The sequence below is a fragment of the Capra hircus genome, chromosome 10, assembly GCF_001704415.2.
Source record: "Capra hircus breed San Clemente chromosome 10, ASM170441v1, whole genome shotgun sequence".
Taxonomy (NCBI): domain Eukaryota; kingdom Metazoa; phylum Chordata; class Mammalia; order Artiodactyla; family Bovidae; genus Capra; species Capra hircus.
The window spans coordinates 31,453,137-31,472,147 of NC_030817.1; the positions used below are offsets into that span (position 1 = coordinate 31,453,137).

The 19,011-nt window shown below is 38.1% G+C and overlaps 1 protein-coding gene across 2 annotated transcripts; it reads right to left on the reverse strand.

The window, feature by feature from the left end:
- JKAMP (JNK1/MAPK8-associated membrane protein) lies at positions 141-18,971 on the reverse strand. Of its 2 annotated transcripts, none has more exons than XM_005685921.2 (7): positions 18,865-18,971; positions 16,428-16,519; positions 15,735-15,889; positions 9,417-9,623; positions 7,181-7,362; positions 2,110-2,186; positions 141-1,150 (listed from the first exon to the last, which is right to left on the reverse strand). In XM_005685921.2, exons 1-7 carry the CDS (start codon positions 18,866-18,868, stop codon positions 932-934), a joined length of 936 nt encoding a protein of 311 aa, XP_005685978.1. In that variant the 5' UTR covers positions 18,869-18,971; the 3' UTR covers positions 141-931. The 2 variants fall into 2 exon arrangements, with proteins under 2 accessions (XP_005685978.1, XP_005685979.1); XM_005685922.3 differs by having other exon boundaries at positions 16,428-16,501; positions 18,865-18,955.

Here is a 19,011-nt window from a genome sequence, read left to right on the forward strand (position 1 = left end):
CTGTATATACTCCTCTGTATTTTGTTAAACCATCAATTGAGATGTTGCAGTGTGACAAAAATTATGTCTTGAGATTTATAAAATATGGTATGTGTATTTATCCTTCAAAAATGAGAGAAATGACATATACTCTTCAAATATGAGGAAGTATATAAATATTCATGTTTATTCATTTAGGAAAGAGACACTTAACATTTTGAATTCTTTCCACAACTAGTGTGGCAAATACAACTAGATGCCAGACATTTGAGATTTTTTTTGTAATTAAGCTTTTTATTACTGTTTTTCTTTCCAGGAACAGGAATAACCTGAGGATATCTTCAACCAAACTACCTAAAAACAAAAGACCTGTTATATAAATTATGCTCTATTTTTGTAATAGATCAAAATACTGTATTGGTGAAAATAAATAGATAGCAAACATAGAAATGAAGTATGTTGTGTTTGTTATCCGGCCCCACAAATACGCTTGACTTTATAATTCAGTGTATTTGAAAATCAAAGGGGAACGCAGCAGGCATGCACAATTATGCCAACGTTCAGGACTTCAGATTGTACTTGTTAATAGATTTTCTTAATAACAATAGGAACATCACGCATTGCTAGGTACACAGAAACATGATTTTGCTCTAAAGAAGAGCTGAATTGTTGCAAGAGGTAAGTGCTTCCTAATAGGCCTCCAGTGGAATATAACGGAGTACTGTTAAGTATACAGTGTGTTATACTACATAATGGAGAATTATGGTATTTTGCATTTTCCTTGAAATGATAAATTCTGTTAAATTGAAAAAAGAAAACAAACAACAAACTCCCCAAAACATCAGATGTACTGACAATCATATTCCCTTGTATGACAGAAGAGTACTAATACATTTTTTTACTCTTTTTTTAAAATTAAGAACACTTCTTAGGCTTTTTTGGCATTTTACATTCAGTGTCCGTTGGCTCCTTCTGAGAGTATCCGTGAAGGCTCGGTAAATTTTGCAGTGAACAAGTAAAAAAGGGCTGGTGTGGGTACCAATGCCAAAAGGGGTAAATCTTGCTCGAGTTTATCCACTCTGGAAATGGAGATGATCCCATAGGCATGGAGCAGCCAGTGGCTGAACAGAACAATGAGTCTTTTCTTTCTGACCAGAAGATCATAGCAGTTCTATAAAATTTTGTAAAAGAAAGAAGAGAGAGATACAGATTATTGGGCTGAATCAACTAGATAATTTATTATCTTAATTTGAAACATATTATTTTCACATAAAATCATAACCTCAGAATCACAGGGACATAGGAAATCACCCAGTCTTGCTACTATAGTTTACAGATGAGGAAACTCAGGCCTCCTACATTCAGCACACCAGTGGCCACAACGAGACAGGAGCCCACATTTCTAGGTTCTGGTCTACAACCCCATTCGACCCTGGAAATACTACAGCTGCTTCTGAAAAATCTGAACTGGAAGGGAACTCCACATTTCGTGCCTTCTTCCTGCCCTGGTCCACAGCATCTGAGCCTACAGATGGGAAGCAGGCAGTATATACACCCAATCTCCAGCATTCCTAGAGTCAGCTGCCTGGATACTTAGAAGGGAGCAGAAATGACAGGTGACTACTTTGACTTCCCTTTAACCTTTAATATCACTCTATAATATACAGAAATTGGAAGGCCCAAATTATTATAAAAGTAATATCTAAATATGCTAATAAACACACTAAAATACAATTTGCAACTGGCTAGTCAACTTTCCCTCATTAAATGGCTCATCAGCTTGGTTCTATGTAAAATAAAGAATTTATGTTTCGCTTAAAATACTGTTAATAAGGTTCAACATTTCAATAATCAATTATTTTCTATGTAGATAAATAATATGAAATGATTTTTTTCTCTAACATGCTGGAGAGTTAAGCCTGATTAATTTCCCAAGCAAATACAGTCTAGGATAAAACTTTTTACAAACTGATGAGCCAAAAGCTACTGAGTGACCCTGTTTAGCCAAGGATTACTAAAGCAATCAGCTGTAACATGTCGTATCATATATGCTGTCCTATTCAATAGTCAAATCTATTAAAAAAACAAAAACAAAAAAAACTCTTTAACAAAAGAAAAAAGACATCCTACCTCTATTTCAGAAGCCGACATGTACACAGCCAGAGTGACCAGAGATAATACTAATATAATGTATGGGAAGGCATAGTCTGAAAGACAAACATTGGTATTATGCTGAAAATTAAAGTTTCTGAATAAACCATCAAAAAATTCAAACAGTATAATTCTCTTCCTAGACAAAAACCTCAACCAATCCTGGGAGAGATGGAAGCACTACTGCTCTAAGACAGGGGTCCGCAAACTTTTTCTGTAAAGGGCCAGACAGTGGCTTTGTGGGTCATACAGTCTCCGTCTCAGTCACCTACTCCACAGTTGCAGTGGGAAAGCAGCCAGGTCATACGTAATGAATAGACGTGTCTGTGTTCAGTAAAATTAACTTTATAAGTTTGAAAGTTATGACATATAAGTTATTCAGACAATAAAATTCAAATTTCATCTAACTGTCACATGTCAAGAAATACTACTACTCTTTTGATCTCCCCCGGCCAACAATTAAAAGATGTAAAACTATCCTTGGCCTACCTTTGAAGATCCCTGCCTTAAGGCTTCCACTGATGTAAAAAATTAACCTCTCTCCTACGCATACTAGCTATGTATCAAACTTGGGAGAATTGGGAAATTAATCACTCAATTTTTGATGTTTTGTGGTCCAGATTAGGGAACTTCAGTTGAGAAAGGCTATTACATATAAGGGTAATTCGGCTTTAATTAAAAGGTCATATGTCAATAAGCCTCAAAGGCTAAACGGATCATTCAGTGCTCTTAATGACAAACTTCTAAACATTTCTACTTCAAATATAGTACAGTAAAATAATACTTTAAAATTTTTACTTTAAAATGCCACTTTTCTTTTAAAATGTTTTAAACATATACAGCTCACTAAAACAAATGGACAAATTGAAAACAATCTTGAGTTATTTTTATGCAATTATTTAAAAACAATTCAGTTACTGTTAGGTTGGTGCAAAAGTAATTGCAGTTTTGCATTGTTGAACTTTGTTGTTTGATATTAGAATACCTTCTTAAATAAATGTAGTTATGTCATACATCATTTTAATGTACATTTCTCACTTTTTCTTGCGAATAACTTATTACTTGCTGTGTATTTTGTATTTATTACAAAAGCTTATGGAAACGATGTCAGACAAAAAGCAAATTCGAGTGATTTTCTTATTTGAGTTCAAAATGGGTCATAAGGCAGTGGAGACAACTCGCAACATCAACAATGCATCTGGCCCAGGAACTGCTAACAAACATTCAGTACAGTGGTCAGTTCAAGGTTTGCAAAGGAGACAAGAGTCTTGAAGAGGAGGAGCAGAGTGGCCAGCCATCAGAAGTTGACAACAACAATTGAGAGCCATCTTCAAAGCTGATCCTCTTACAACTACATGAGAAGTTGCCTAAGAACTCAGTGTCAACCATTCTATGGTTTGTTTCACATTTGAAACAAACTGGAAAGGTGAAAAAGCTTGGTAAGTGGGTGCCTCGAGGGCTGACTGCAAATCAAAAAAATCATTTTGAAGTGTCATCTTCTCTTATTCTACACAACAACAACAAACCATTTCTCGATCAGACTGTGACATGCAATGGAAAGTGGATTTTATACAACAGCCTGCGACAATCAGCTCAGTGGCTGGCCCGAGAAGCAGCTCCAAAGCACTTCCCAAAGCCAAACTTGCACCAAAAAAAAGGTCATAGTCACTGTTTGGTGGTCTGCTGCCCATCTGATCCACTACAGCTTTCTGAATCCTGGTGGAACCATCACATCCGAGAAGCATGCTCAGCAAACTGATGAGATGCACTGAAAACGGCAACGCCTGCAGCCAGTGTTGGTCAATATAATGGGCCCAGTTCTTTGTGACAATGCCTGACCACAGGTCTGACAAACAGTGTTTCAAAAGTTTAATGAATTGGGCTACAAAGTTTCGCCTCATCTACCATATTCACCTGACCTCTCACCAACCACCTACCACTTCAAGCATCTCAAGAACTTTTTGCAGAGAAAATGCTTACAGAGCCAGGAGGCAGAAAATGCTTTCCAACAGTTCACTGAGTCCTGAAGCATAGATTTTTATGCTGCAGAAATAAACAAACCTATTTCTTCTTGGAAAAAATGTGTTGGGTGTAATAGTTCCTATTTTGATTAATAAAGATGTATCTGAGCCTAGTTATAATGATTTAAAATTCATGGTCCCAAACTGCAATTACTTTTGTACCAAACTAATAAAACTATTCATTTCTCTGTAATGCAATAAAATCCATTTGGAACACTGTCAGAAACTCTGAATTATCTATACAAGCCTGATTCCAACTTACTAAATAAACGAATGACTTGTTTGACATTTAGAACCTTTTACTGCCTAAACAGGTTAGGTCCTAACCAACCATTCAGAAAAATCCCAATTAACTTAAAAATAGCTAAACAATGTTACTGATGATACAAATTTAAGACCTAGCAGTAAAAAGGATAAAGAGGAAATTTCCAACATGGCCCAAACTTTTGGGGAGCAGAGGGAGGTTCTGGGCTCAAAGTAGGATTTAGAATTGTTCTTATTCTAGGGTTGAAGACAATATAAGATTTTAAGCAACCCTAGGTCTGAGGGTAGTGCCTAAAAATCTGCATTTTAGTTCTGCAGGTGGTTCAGAGGCAGATCACACTTCAAAATGGGCTTCAATAATACTTCCAATCAAGTAAAAGTTTGTCACTGACATCTTCCTAATTACTCCCAGTGTCTCTTTCCCTAGACCCTGGTATCCTGAGCTACCAGAAGCCTCTTGCTGCTCTACTTTGCTCAAGCTTGCTATATTCTCTTGTCATGGACTAAATGTCTGTGTCCCCCCCAAATTCTTATGTTGAAATCCTAACCCTCAAAGTGATGGTATAAGTAGGTAGAGGGCCTTTGGGATGATTGGGTCATGAGGGTGAAGCTCTCAAGAATGGGATTAGTGCTCTTATAAAAAAGACCTCAGAGAACTCTCCCCTTTTCTGCCATGTGAGGACTCTGAAAGAAGACAGCCACTGATGAACCAAGAGACAAGTCCTCATCAGACTCCAAATCTGCTGGTGCCTTGCTCTTGGACCTCACAGTCTCCAGAACTGCAAGAAGTCAGTCACTGTTGTTTGTAAGTCACCCAGTCTATGGTATTCTTTTATAGCAGCCTGAACTAGGACACCCCTACAAACCAAAAATCATCTCTCTTTTTCAACATCATAAAATTGAGTTGTTATGATGCCCTCTAGGACTGATCTCAGCAGACTGCGTAAGTTTATAGTCAGTACAAATAAACAATAACTCCTTGATCCTCCCTTGATGAATGTGCTCTGGGCATTATCTAAACACATTCAGTGTGGGAAAAGACATTTTTCAATATAGGCAGCTACAACATAGAAAGCAATGCTATCTGGCAGTCTCCTTAGGTTAACTTCCCAACCTCTCCCTGCTTTCCATGACTTTCCTCTATCCCCCATTTCACAACCAAGAAGTTCTCTACAATAGAAGCACCTGCTGTCCAGGACACACGGATCTGAGGGCTGACAATTCTTAAATCTTTACAGCTTAGTCAGCTCTCCCAGGTTTGTCCTGTGCTCTTTTGGATATTCCATGAATACCAACCTATTTGCTTCTTCTAATATTCATAATTCATGCTATCACTGCTGCTGCTGCTGAGTCGCCTCAGCCGTGTCCGACTCTGTGCGACCCCAGAGATGGCAGCCCACCAGGCTCCCCCGTCCCTGGGATTCTCCAGGCAAGAACACTGGAGTCGGTTGCCATTTCCTTCTCCAATGCATGAAAGTGAAAAGTGAAAGTGAAGTCGCTCAGTCATGTCCGACCCTTAGCGACCCCATGGACTGCAGCCTACCAGGCTCCTCCATCCATGGGATTTTCCAGGCAAGAGTACTGGAGTGGGGTGACACAGCCTTCTCCGCATGCAATCACTAGTTACTAAGTTAGAAATTTCCTTTATTGCATTCTCCTCCCAATCCCTCAACCCCTGTACTAGATTCCTAGCGTAGTTAACTCTGTCTTTGAAACTGTTCTTCATTCCTGGTGTCTCTCTGCTAGGTCACACAGTCAGTTTACAGCACTAATCTCTTTACTGATGCCCCAGGGTCTCTTCCCAGCCAGTCCATCATCCACACTGCTACCAAGCTATCTTTCTTCAGTGCAAATCTAGTCATGTCACTCTTCCTCCAGAAATCCTTTTAAGAGCAGGTCCCAAGAATAGCAACTTCAAATGCTTACAGACGTCAGTTAGGAGAATAAAATTATATGTTCTCAAACACCATGTAGGCCAAAGGAAACAATGTATCTGTCAAATCAGAATATGAGGGTTAAAGACACTAACTAGCCTCCAATTTCCTCTTCCCTTGGCCTTACTCTCAGCTCCACCCTCACTTTGAACCAAATGCATTACTAAGCTACAGTACTTGCCCAGTGATGTCATCTTGCCCAGTTCCTTCAGGTCAGAAGCTTGTCCTCTGCACCCTGGCAAGCTCCATATACAGATGGTATCCAACATCCTTGCAATGTTAAATGTCACATGTTCAAAAAGTACCACTCTACGTTTTCAGCTACTTAGTATAGCTTTCCTAGTAGTATGTGAGCTCTTAACACCAACTTTCATTCTTTTGAGTCACAGATCAGTCTAAATGGTTGCTGAATAAATGAATGAATGGATACATTAAAATTAAAAAATATATTGAGGATTTTTTTTACTGTTTTTAAAAGTTTTTTGATAAAAAAAAACTTAGAAAACTAAGACCGAACTTGATGGTAAACAGCATACGATATCAAGAGTTATTTCCATTTGTTATATGTAAAAACCAGTTTTTGTGTCATTTACACTCAGATTTTAAAAAACCTTCCTATGAGGTCGTGAGCTTCAAATACAAAGTATTTTCTAAACAAGCTAGTTTTGATTAAGAATGATGATGTGTTTTAGCAAAAATGTATAGTATGGCTTATTTTCAAGGATAAAAACAAAACTACTTTAAAGAACAAGGTCCAATATTATACTCAGGGAAAATATTGTTTATCACATATAATGAATATATTTCATTGATGTTACCCATCAAACTTACATAAAAGGCCTCCACCAACTGCCTGAAGCACAGTTAAAATTGGGAAGAAGTAAAGTGCAGCATAAATACTTTTAAATCGATCCGACTTTCCTAACCCACAGGCAATCTTTTTCACCAGAAGAGGTCGGAGCAGCATCATTAATACCAAGCAGAATGCATAATAGATAAATACAATGGTGTATCTGGAAAATAAAATAGAAAATTGTTACACCACAAACATGTTTTAAAATGTCCTTTTATCATTGATCATTTTAAAACCAAAGATCCTGAAAAAGGTTTAAAAAGTCTATTGGTCAAATATTCAGATTGGTAAAGGGTTGGCCAGAAAGACTCTCATCTATTGCTGTAAACAGCATGGTTCCCTTCTGGTAGGCAGTTTGGAAATGTGCAAAAATCGCAAAATGTTTCTATCTTTAATCCAGAAAGATTACTTGTAGAAATTAATCAAAGGGAAACAATCAGATATATACAAAGACCCAATGAACAAGCATTTTTACTGAATCGCATGATAAAGAAAACCCAGGAAGAAAATATTCAACAATAGGAAAGTGGATAAATTTTAGAATATATTTTTGCTGGACTACTATGCAAACAAAAAATCCAATTATGAAAGAAACATTAACAACAAAACTGTGCCTCATACATTAAATAACAACAGATTATAAATGGCATGTGAATAATATAACTTTAACACTTAAAAACATACATATATACATACAGAAATGCAACTGGAAAGACATTTTTAGCAGTGATCATCTTAAGAAATGGAATTATAGATTTTTTATCTGGGGTGTGCTTTTTCTGTTTCCCAAATGTCCTATAATGTAATTTTTTAAAATCACAAAAACAGTTGTAAAAAGATACTCTCTCTCTGTATTAGCAGATTATAGTTTCTAGCTCTTTATGTTGAATAATGGAATTTCTGTGTATATATTTCCAACTTCCTTTTCATGAGGATTTAAATTTATTTTTACTAACTTACATTCAAACCCTCTCCTGTGCAGAGGAAAGTCGAGGGAAGCACAAGGGCTGTCCCAAATCACTGACCACCTGCCTGTTCACACAGCTCAGTGATCCAGGATCCCCGTGCTCTCACGATGCTTTCAGGTCCAGCCCTGTACTGTATGTACTGCATTATTTCAAGCCTGACCTCCTGGAGAATGAGTTTTTTCCTCTTGTTAGGCCTCCTTCTACCAACATCAAAACTAAGTAAAATCTGTCTATTCCTGTCTGTTCCTTAAGAGCTCCAAAAAGACTATTATTTTAATCAGTTTATATGTATAAATTATATGTCTGGCTGTCTCTATATATAAAAGGAATACATAATTTACAGGACTTAAAAGGTAGGCAGGCAGTTAGAAAAGGTTCTCATATCTCTATATCTGGATCTTATTTTCAGATCTCATTTTTTGAAAACTATCTTTTTACATACATACATTTTTTTGGACATTTAGTATTACTAAGACTTGCACAAAAAGGTCTGTTTTGTTCAGCATATTACATAACGGTAAATTTCTATAAGTATGAGAATATAAATACCAGACTCTACTATTTTACCTTTACTGAGAAAAACACATCAAAATGAACACCAACAATTCACAGGAATTCTAAAAATGTAGTCTGGGATAGTATTATACAAAATCTGATTAATTTGATATTTTTAAAACAAAATCCACTGGTGAAAGTTACATTTATTGGGGGGTGGGGTGGGGAGAAAGAACATTAACCCAAGTACTCTAATAATAATGCCAGCTACTTGGAAGTGCTTCCTATATGTAAGGAGCGCTTATTTAATCCTCACAGTCACCTTACAGGGTATCGCTTTTCCCATTTTTACCAGTGGGAAGGTCGAGGTTACAAGAGGTTCTGAACATGTTCAAATTAACAGCTAACAGGCTTGCGATTCAAACTTCACAGCGCATATTATTTCCTATAAGTCAGATATTGCTTCTCTGTTGTATATCAAAAAGGTTTTCCTTATAATTCCCTTTCTAAGAAACATATAGTTTATTTTAGAAGTGCTTAGATACTTCAACATCAACACTAAAATACTTTCACTTCTATTATACTAAGATGTACTTCTATTTCCTCTTATCAGACTATCACTTTAGAAAAGAAAATAATTTATGTTTATCTTCCCTAGTGCCTAGGAGCCATTTCACAAGGCTCAATCTGCTGAAATGAATGAAATCTACAATCACAATTTTTAAAAAAAATGATCTTAATGAATACTTACAATGGGTAGACAGCTTCATGAGTGCAGTGCACTGTGGTCACGTAATCTGGACTAGGGTTGTAAAGCATGGTGTACCAATCAGAAAGCATCAACACTCGACAGGAACGGATATAAAGCACACCAACTGGCTCGCTCACAAGTAAGGTGATGATAGCTGCCATAGTGCATTCAAACAATGCAGTAATGTGCTGGAAAAGGGCACTGGAACTGAGAAAAGAAAGGAAGGACAACCACCAGAGAATTCTCAGCATGTAACTGGCTTTTAATAAAACCTGTACACGCTCCAAAATATGGATTCTAAAAAGAAGCTGTAACTGATCAATCCTGAAACAAAAAAATCTTCTACACAGGTAAGAAGAGCAAAGAACATACAAAAACTACATGGGAAGAATTTAACCTTGGTTACTATAAAGGGATAAATACTCATCCCACATAGCAATGTGCCTGTATTGTCTAAATGTATAGAAGAGCAGAAATTGGGTCTACTTTTATATTCAATATCTCTCCAAACTATTAAAAATGTCTTAAAAGTTTATCTATGCATCATTTTAAATTATTTTAAACATTAAAAGTACATAAAAGATTATATGTAATATATATTAATTAAAAATATAAGAAACATTGTAAGCTCACCAACATTAACAACTTATATCTATCTGTTCCTCCCCATTCCATATTCCTGTCTCTCCCCTAGAAATAACCATTATATTAAATTGCCTTTATTAGTTTTGCTAAACAGTTTTTATTCCATCTGTATTTATACTTCAAAATTACTATTTAGTTTTGCTTACTTTTCAACATGATAAAGAGATATAACCTTTCTCAGATTTTTGTTCCCACTCAGACAGAATTACATTTCTAAGATTCATTTATAGCCCTGCTTATAGCTGAAGTTCAGTCATGTTCACTGCTTTATAATGTTCTACTTGTGATCTATTATTTATCTATCCTGCTTTGTTAGTAAAGTATGTTGCGAATGTCTTCCTCTCAGTTTATGGGCTGAACTGTCATTTTTCTTTGTGATGTCATTTTATGAACAAATGTTCTGAATTTTAATATAGTTGGTTTTATCAAATTTTAAATTTCTGGTTAACAGATTCTCACCCTAAGAAAAATATTATCTCGTATTTTCTTCTAAAAGTTTTAAGGTTTTGCTTTTCATGTTTCAATCTTTAATACATTTAGAAGAGATTTCTGTGTATAAGTTAAAAGAGATTTCTGTAAGTTAGAATATAACTTTAGCTTTTCCCATTTGAATATCCAACTGTGCAGGAGCAGCCTTCTACTGAAGAGTTAACTCCTTCCCCTCACCAAGCTGCCATGCCACCCCTGCCATAGAAAGTTCCCTGTATAACTAGGCTGCTTTTAGGTTCTCGGTTTCGTTCCTGGGGTTCATTTATCTATCCCTGAGACAACAGAACGATAGTAATTTCCTGATATTACATATATTCTTCTACTTTTTCAGTGGTTTTGGTCACTCTTGGGTCACTCTTGGTCCACTTTCGCTTGCTGGAATGAATGTGCTAATTTATCATCAGTTATTTACTTGGGTATTCATTGATTATTCTATTAAAGTGGGAGGTGGGTACAGAAGTGGAGAATGTGACTCAGGAGTCTAGATGGGCCTTTGCACTTCTATATAAGTTATAGAACTAGCTTGTCAAGTTCCACTGTATAAATCCAATGTAGCTTAGCTACCTTGGTCTTGGCTACCTCACAGAACTGTGATTCTATAAATGAAGGAAGGAAGTAACTGATTTTGTATACTTATAGCCAGCCTCTTAAAATCTCTTTGTTTATAATATCTAGTCTATAGATGCTTTTGAGTTTTCTCCTTGAACAATGTTTCCGTTATCTACCACTGCATAGCAAACTACCCTAAAACTTGATGGCTTAAACCAACCACCACTGTTATATTTTACTATTCTGTGGTTTGACTGGGCTCAACTGAAATAATGAAGAGCAAGTTCACAGAATTCTTCCTAGGAATCAAAACACATTCCAAGCAGAATAAATAAAAAGAAATTCACACCAATACACATTATACTCAAGCTTCAGAACACCAAAGATAAAAGAGCTGCTGGTGAGCAGCACCTGTGTGCTGACAGCCAACACCTATTCCACACGAGATACTCACTTTGCACACCACAGCCAAGCAAGTCCAACCACGAGATGAGTGCATCCCAACTCAACATCATGTGGAACAGAAAGAAAGGACTACCCAGCTGCTGTTGGCAATTAGCCTTAGGCAACCCAACCCTACTGCCAGCTGTGGCTCCAGCTCAGGGTGAGTTTGCTTGTTTCTGAAAGAGAAGAGTTCTCAAAGATCCACCTCATCCCACCCCATTCCTGTGAGACCAGCAATGTCTTCCATAGCACGTCTCTTCCAGACTTTAGGTATTCCACGCAAGAAGATCACCGAAGCTCCTAATGAGCCCAAGGTGCTGGAAGCAGAACTCCTAAGCCATTTTACACAGATGAAGATCGAGTATGTAAGTAAGTGTGTACACTTTCATATTATAGAACTTTGAACCCAATCTTTTGCTTCTTTATAGAATTCATATTTTTGGAGGCAAAATCCGAACCTTATCGATTCTTGACATGACTTTAGTAACGTTCTTACTGGCTTTCTACTCGTCATACTCTCTTTCAATCCATCTTCAGTCAACTATGTAATCTTTCACAAAATGGAATCTGCTTCTAAAACTCCCCTTATTAATCTACTTCAGTGGGTCCCATCTGCCTTTCAGGAGCATACTTCCTGCCAGCCTTATCTCCCATACTACCTGGCCTTACAAAACTGCTTGCTTCCTCACTGCTTCACTCATCTCAGCATGCGCCATGCTCCACCTCAAAACACATGTCGCCCACCTGGCAAATGGTGTATCCTTTAAGGTCAGATCTGGGGTTATTCCCAGGTCCTAGGGATATTTCCTAAGACTCTCCAGCCCCAGATCGCTTTATATCTTGGTCTTATTCAGTCCCTATTTCTCACAGCACCCTCAGCTCTCATTTCTTGGTTACATTGTGCTCTCCCTTCGCTCTAGATTTTTGCACGTTTTTCCTGCTGATAAACTCTCCCTTCAATTTCTCTCAAAAACAACTCATTTTTTTCAAAGTTCAGCTTAAAATCAGTTTTTTCTCCTGTGACATCACCCTATTCCCTCTCTAAGCTAGCCTTAAAATTATGTCCATACCTCTACCAGAGACCCTCACATACTCCGCGACGGTTTCTTTACCTCATCCACTGGACTGTGAGTATCCACACTTTAGTCATTTCTGAATCCCACAACCTAGTATAGTACCTGGCACACTGCAAACATCCCTAAAGATTGTTGCATGAATACATTTGGAAAACAAATCACAAAAGAAGCACAACTTCTGGCTTCATTACATAAAATATGCATTTTCTGCCTATCTCTGCTCTGGCCTCAAAGAAAAACAAATACTAAACTCTGGGAAAAGCAAACAGGCCAGAAAGGGAAGTTTTGATTAGTGTCTAGCCTATCTTTTTGAACTGTGGTGCTGGAAAAGACTCTTCAGAGTCCCTTGGACAGCAAGGAGACCAAACTAGTCCATCCTAAAGGAAATCAGTCCTGAATATTCATTGGAAGGACTGATGCTGAAGCTGAAGCTCCAATACTTTGGCCACCTGATGCAAAGAACTGACTCACTGGAAAAGATTCCGATGCTGGGAAAGATTGAAGGCAGGAGAAGTGGATGACAAATAATGAGATGGTTGGATGGCATCACCAATTCAATGGACATGAGTCTGAGCAAGCTGCGGGAGTTGGTGATGGACAGGGAAGCCTGGCGTGCTGTAATCTATGGGGTCGCAAAAGAATCAGACACAACTGAGCGACTGAACTGAACTATGCATTCTCAGTGGGCACTAGGACTCCCAAGGAGATAAGAATTGATCCTTGAGTATAAAATAATATTACACTTCTGATATATAAAGTCCATATATACATACACTATATAAATCAATAAACAGTATATCTGTGACACTAAAATTTCATGGAATTTTATGGAAATGGAAAAAGACCCTGATGCTGGGAGGGATTGGGGGCAGGAGGAGAAGGGGACGACAGGATGAGATGGCTGGATGGCATCACTGACTTGAAGCACATGAGTTTGGGTGAACTCTGGGAGTTGGTGATGGACAGGGAGGCCTAGCATGCTGCGATTCATGGGGTGGCAAAGAGTCGGACACGACTGAGCAACTGAACTGAACTGAGGTGAAATTAGGGGGAAAAAGTATCTTAAAAAGCTTTTTACGGAGGAAAGAACGAAAAAGTTTGAGAAACATGAGTCTAGCCTGCTTCCTTGATTCTAAGCACAATGTCTCAGGAAAGAGATGGGTCTTGTATTTCTTGCTACCAACTTCTTAAGTAAAACATAGTTATGCAAACTCCTTTTTAAGCCCACCTCCTTTCCTGTCTAAGCACTGATCATATCCCTGCTTTAACCCCAAGCCAAGGCTCTACCTTCTGCTCTAACATTCTCTCAAACCATATCTGATGTTTCAGTTCAAATGTATTTGGTGAGGTACATTCATTAACTCCACCTCGTCTCCATTCCAAGCTGTAAAGTTCCAAATGAGCAATTATTTCACTTGAGCTCTGTTAATCACATTTCTTTTCTCACCTTCATCTCTCATCATTCTACAACAGAAACTAAAACCAGGATGACAGCTGCTTTAAAAAAAAATTTAATGGCTTCTTTTCTGAGAAATAATGAATGCTTTTCCAATGTAAATAATCCATGTGGACTTATCTGGTAGGTCCAGAAAAGTACTGATTCTACTTCCATCTGACCATCCTCTCCACTTCCGTTCCTATCACTGGAGTCTAGCCATCACTACTTTTTGGACAACAGCTTTCTATTATGTCTTACCTCTAATCTGCCCTCCACAGAAGGGCAGATTAGAATTGTATTGTCTTCTTAAAACATATCCCCAAGATACTCTTTTTCCAAACAAAAACCTTCACCAATAAATCATTCATTGGCAAATACCTAGTATCTATCATGTGCCAGCAACTGTGCTGGTCTCTGGAGAGTCCACAGATAACAATGGTGACAACCACTGCCCTCATGGAGCCTATAATCAGGGGTGGGAGAGAACATGAAATGAGGAGACAAACATGACTACAAATTGTGTTGAGTGCTAACTACAAAGCAACAACAACAAAACAACAGTGCTTCTGAAAGAGAAAAATAATGAGGACAGGCCTACTTTAGGTTGGGTCAGTGAAGGCTTCTCTAAGCAGGCATAATTTAAACTGAGATTGGAAGGGGAAAAGCTGCTAGGTAAAAAGGTGCAGGGAGAAGAGAGTATTTCAGGCAGAGAAGAGTTTGGGGAAAGGGACAGGACCTAAAGCAGGAAAGATGCTGAGATGTTAAGAGGAACCAACAGTCAGGATGGCTGAAATGTACTATGGTAGAAGTTGGTTCCTCACTCCCAGTGGAATAAGGTTCACATCATTACCAAGAACTTTCACGTTCTGGCCTCGGCCCCTTTCTCACCCTCTTTTTTATTACCTTTCTCTCATATGCTATCCACACTTTGAACACCCAACTACTCCCATTCCCACCCTTAAGAGATCACATGTTTCATACTTCTATGCCAGTGTTCACACTGTTGCCTCTGCCTGAAATGTTCCTTTTTTGATGTGTTTCAGGCAACACCAGGCACGATTTCATCTCTTCCATTCTCTGTGACTCCAGACCATTTAGTTTATAAAGCTTTTATACACTTTTTGATTCTATACTTTCAAGACTGATATGTATTATAATTAGTTGTGTATCTGTTTGTCTTCTCTATAAGATTAGGGCTATCAACCACATCAATTATTTTTGTATCTCTTCTCCTGATCTTCTAAACATCAAACACAATGCTCAGTATGTTTTTGTGGATTTTAGTATGAGTTTTCATAATTAGGTTGCAGCCGTAACACTTAAACTACATTATACTCGATTACTAGTATTAAACTGCAAAGATTTTGTCTCAGAACAATAAACAGTTTGTAATCACAGCCAATTCTTTGCAAAAAACCAATAAAGATAATTAAGAAATAAAAATTAAATAAAATATTCCTCCAGTTTCACTCAGAGTAAAACAAAGGACATTTCCCTTAATATTTACAAAGGCATCCTCTAGCAGTTTTCTGGCCACAGTCAAAAGTAATCAGAAGATAAAAGAAAAACAAGCCTGCCACTTATAAAATAACAGAGGCATAATTACTTGATAAGGTCTTCTAAATGACAACTATTCCAACATCAGTGCATTCAATATATTTAGAGAACAGTGCTGACCTCTTTTTCCCTGAGTACCATTCAATGAAGAACCAATGTAAAACGAGAGGAAGCATAGCCATAAAGCCAAGATAGAGCCAATCATAAAGTTCTGGAGACTCTGTGCAAGGCTGACAGTATTTCTGTGCATTTGTTCTCTGCCCTCTTGGACACACCTACAATATATAAGAACAGTATTTTATGTATAGATCTTACTTTAGAACATGAACACCCTCCCAAAATTGTTCACTAAGATGTCACATTTCAGTTTAAACATCTGTTTACATGCGCATCTTTTAAAGATAAAAGAGAAAACATAAATTTAAAAAGTCTAAATTGTATTTGTTATACCTGCATAATAGTTACTAAAAATAGTTGACTAAGTTACATGAAAATCTAGTCATTAACACCATATAAAAACTGCAGAGAAATGCTCTGGAGTGGTAATGTTAAATTTTTGTCCAAGTCACTTTTCTATATTAATAAAAAGTAATCAGAAATTATTAAATTATCCATTAAAAAATACTTAGTAACTCTGACTGTCACAAAGATGTATTCTAGACAGTATGACAACACAAATGAGAATTTTATTAATGCCTCCATATTCTTTTTCGGGTTGAAATACACTAAAGAAAAAAGTTATTCTACATGTCCCAACATTTCAGAAGCAAACAGATTTTACAAATGAAATAAACATACAAAGTTAAGACTTACCCCACATTCTCCATATATTTCAGTTGAGCCATTTTTAAATAACAGGGTCTTCCCACAGTAAAGTCCAAGGCATGCTGGTTGAATATCGACAGCTTTTTAAAAACAAATGCCAGTATAGTAACATCTTTTGTGATTATAAAAAATTAGGTAATAACAGCTGAAACAGTTGGCAGAAAGTATCTCAACACAGTTTCAAGGAAAAAAATATGTAATAGACAAAAGTCTTGATGCATGTATTTAGTTTTCCTTTTACACTGTGACTACTGAGGGTTACATGGCACCTTGTTGCTAATACTGTTCCTTAAGATCAAGGTCTTCAGCCAGCAAGACAGACTCTGCCCAGGACTCAAAGCCTAGCCTGGAATGTCTCCAATGGCTCCAGCCAGTCACTCACCTTGACTGGATGGTCTAGACTTTTGAATCTCCCTTTTTTTTTTTTAACTAGAGGATTAATAGAGGATTTTTGCCCCAAAAGAACATTAAGTCATGCCTTAAAACACATGAAAATTATCATCACCTCCCTTCATGTCAGAACACCATTTTAATACCAGAAAAGCAGAAAGGAGGAAATTTCAGAATAAAAGGACTTTAAGGTAAATAAATTCACTTTATAAGAAGCCTAGTAAGTTATCCTAACTTTTGTCATTTTTGTAGAGGACAGGTGAAAATTTCATCAAGGCTGTCACTGGGCCTCTGACCAGTACTTAGGAAGCACTGCCTTAGAATCAACCCTCTGATCTCAAGCCTTAGACAACATACAAAGCAGCTCTTTTTAACCAAAGAACTCAGGGCCTACAGATTGTCTTTGACCTCAGCTACAGGGAAAAGTTATCATCAAAGGAATTTTTTCATCAGTGACATCTGATTCCCTTCAATCATTGATTTGTTCACTCAGTAAACATGCAAAGTGTGATTCCACTGGTGACAGACCCGGATAGATCCACAGGGGAACATGACAGAGGCCATACCCTCAAAGAACCTACACCCTACTGTGGAATAAGTCCTGGTCAAATGGGAATTTGGGAAATTAAGCTTTTCCTGAAAAATCATTTCCCAAATTCTTCATGAATTCACAATCTAGAGACTGCCTGATCCACAATACTTTCTCCTTTCAAATTGGAGTAGACTCTTCTCTTTCTCCTTGTGCTGTTAAGAAAAACAGAAACAGCACAGACTAAAATGCCTCAAGTTTAATATGTTCACCTTTGTCAAAATTCTGACTTGAAAAAAAAAGAAACCATAGGCTTCTTTACCTTGGCATTTAAAAACTTTTTTCACTATCGCAGTTGCTTCTTTTCACTTATTATTTATGTATTTATATTTATTATTTTTGGCTGCCCTGGGTCTTCGCTGCTGCTCTCTGGCTTGGAGCGAGCTTCTTCCTTGTTGCGGCCTCCCCTTGCCAAGCACTGGGCTCTAGAGCCCTGGCTCAGTAGTTGTGGTGCTGCGGCTTAGTTGCTCTGGGGCATGTAGGATATTCTCAGACCAGGGACTGAACCCCTGTGCCCTGAATTGGACGGCAGATTCTTAACCACTGGACCACTAGGAAAGTTCAGCACTTATTTTTAAATCAACTGTAATCACAAACTAATAGACTAAAGCGAGATGTTTCAGATTTTTTGAGAACGCATAAGTTAAAAATTGGAAACTTCTTCTATACCAATTTTGCATCTAACAGCTGCTTAATAAATACATCTGACTATAAATAATCCACAATTTCTCAAAACCAAAGACCTGAAAATCAGCAATGATAAATTGAAAGCAAAAGCTTATTGTTTAGTCGCTCAGTCGTGTCCGACTGTTTTGCGACCCCAAAGACTGTAACCAGCCAGGATCCTCTGTCCATGGGATTGCCCAGACAAGAATACTGGAGTGGGTTGCCATTTCCTTCTCCAATAAGCAAAAGCTTATTGTCCACTAAAACAACAACAACCCTAGCTCCCACTGTCCGCTCACCCCTTCCCCTTGGAGATATGAATTTTTAATTGTTTTGAAACCGTCATGGTCCCTTGGGAACGGCCCCCAAAACTTAAGTTTGATGCTGAAGCAAGACACAACAGTAAAGCAGCATTAATTTCTGCTTTCTTTACTGTTTTCCTGCACTTAATGCCTGCGCTTTAAATTGTCAAGTCAACCCTCCGGAATATTAAAGGGACTGAAAAAAGGTATTGAGGTTACATTCTGAATAAACAACAAAGGCCTGGCCTTTCCCGCGTACGCAGCCGGCCTTCTCTTTGCAGTCAGTTCCCCAGTTCGCTTTGCCTGGGACAGAGACTATCCCCATCCCACCTCGGTCCGGCCAAAAACGCGTGGGAACAAAGGACAAGGACTCGCCGCTATCCGGAGGCCACCCGCTGGAGCCAAGCGCAGAGATGGCAGCGTAGGGTAGAAGCAAGGACTAAGATAAACGCTTCCCAAGACCTTGACGACCACTCACCCATCAGCAGCTTGTAGGTTTCCTTGGAGAGGCTCGCGGATTAGCAGAGCAAGCCACCTCGCCCGGACATCCGGGCCAAAGTGCCCTCGACGGCTCCGCCTCCTGGTTACCCGGGCGACCGCTCCGAAGCCCCGCCCCTCCTCTCGC

What these genes read in the sequence shown, in the direction of transcription:
- JKAMP (XM_005685921.2), bottom strand. An exon ending in CATGAAGCTGTCTACCCATT is followed by an intron (nt 7,363 to 9,416) that starts GTAAGTATTCAT and finishes TTTATTTTCCAG; the next exon opens with ATACACCATTGTATTTATCT. An exon ending in AGTTGGTGGAGGCCTTTTAT is followed by an intron (nt 2,187 to 7,180) that starts GTAAGTTTGATG and finishes TTTGTCTTTCAG; the next exon opens with ACTATGCCTTCCCATACATT.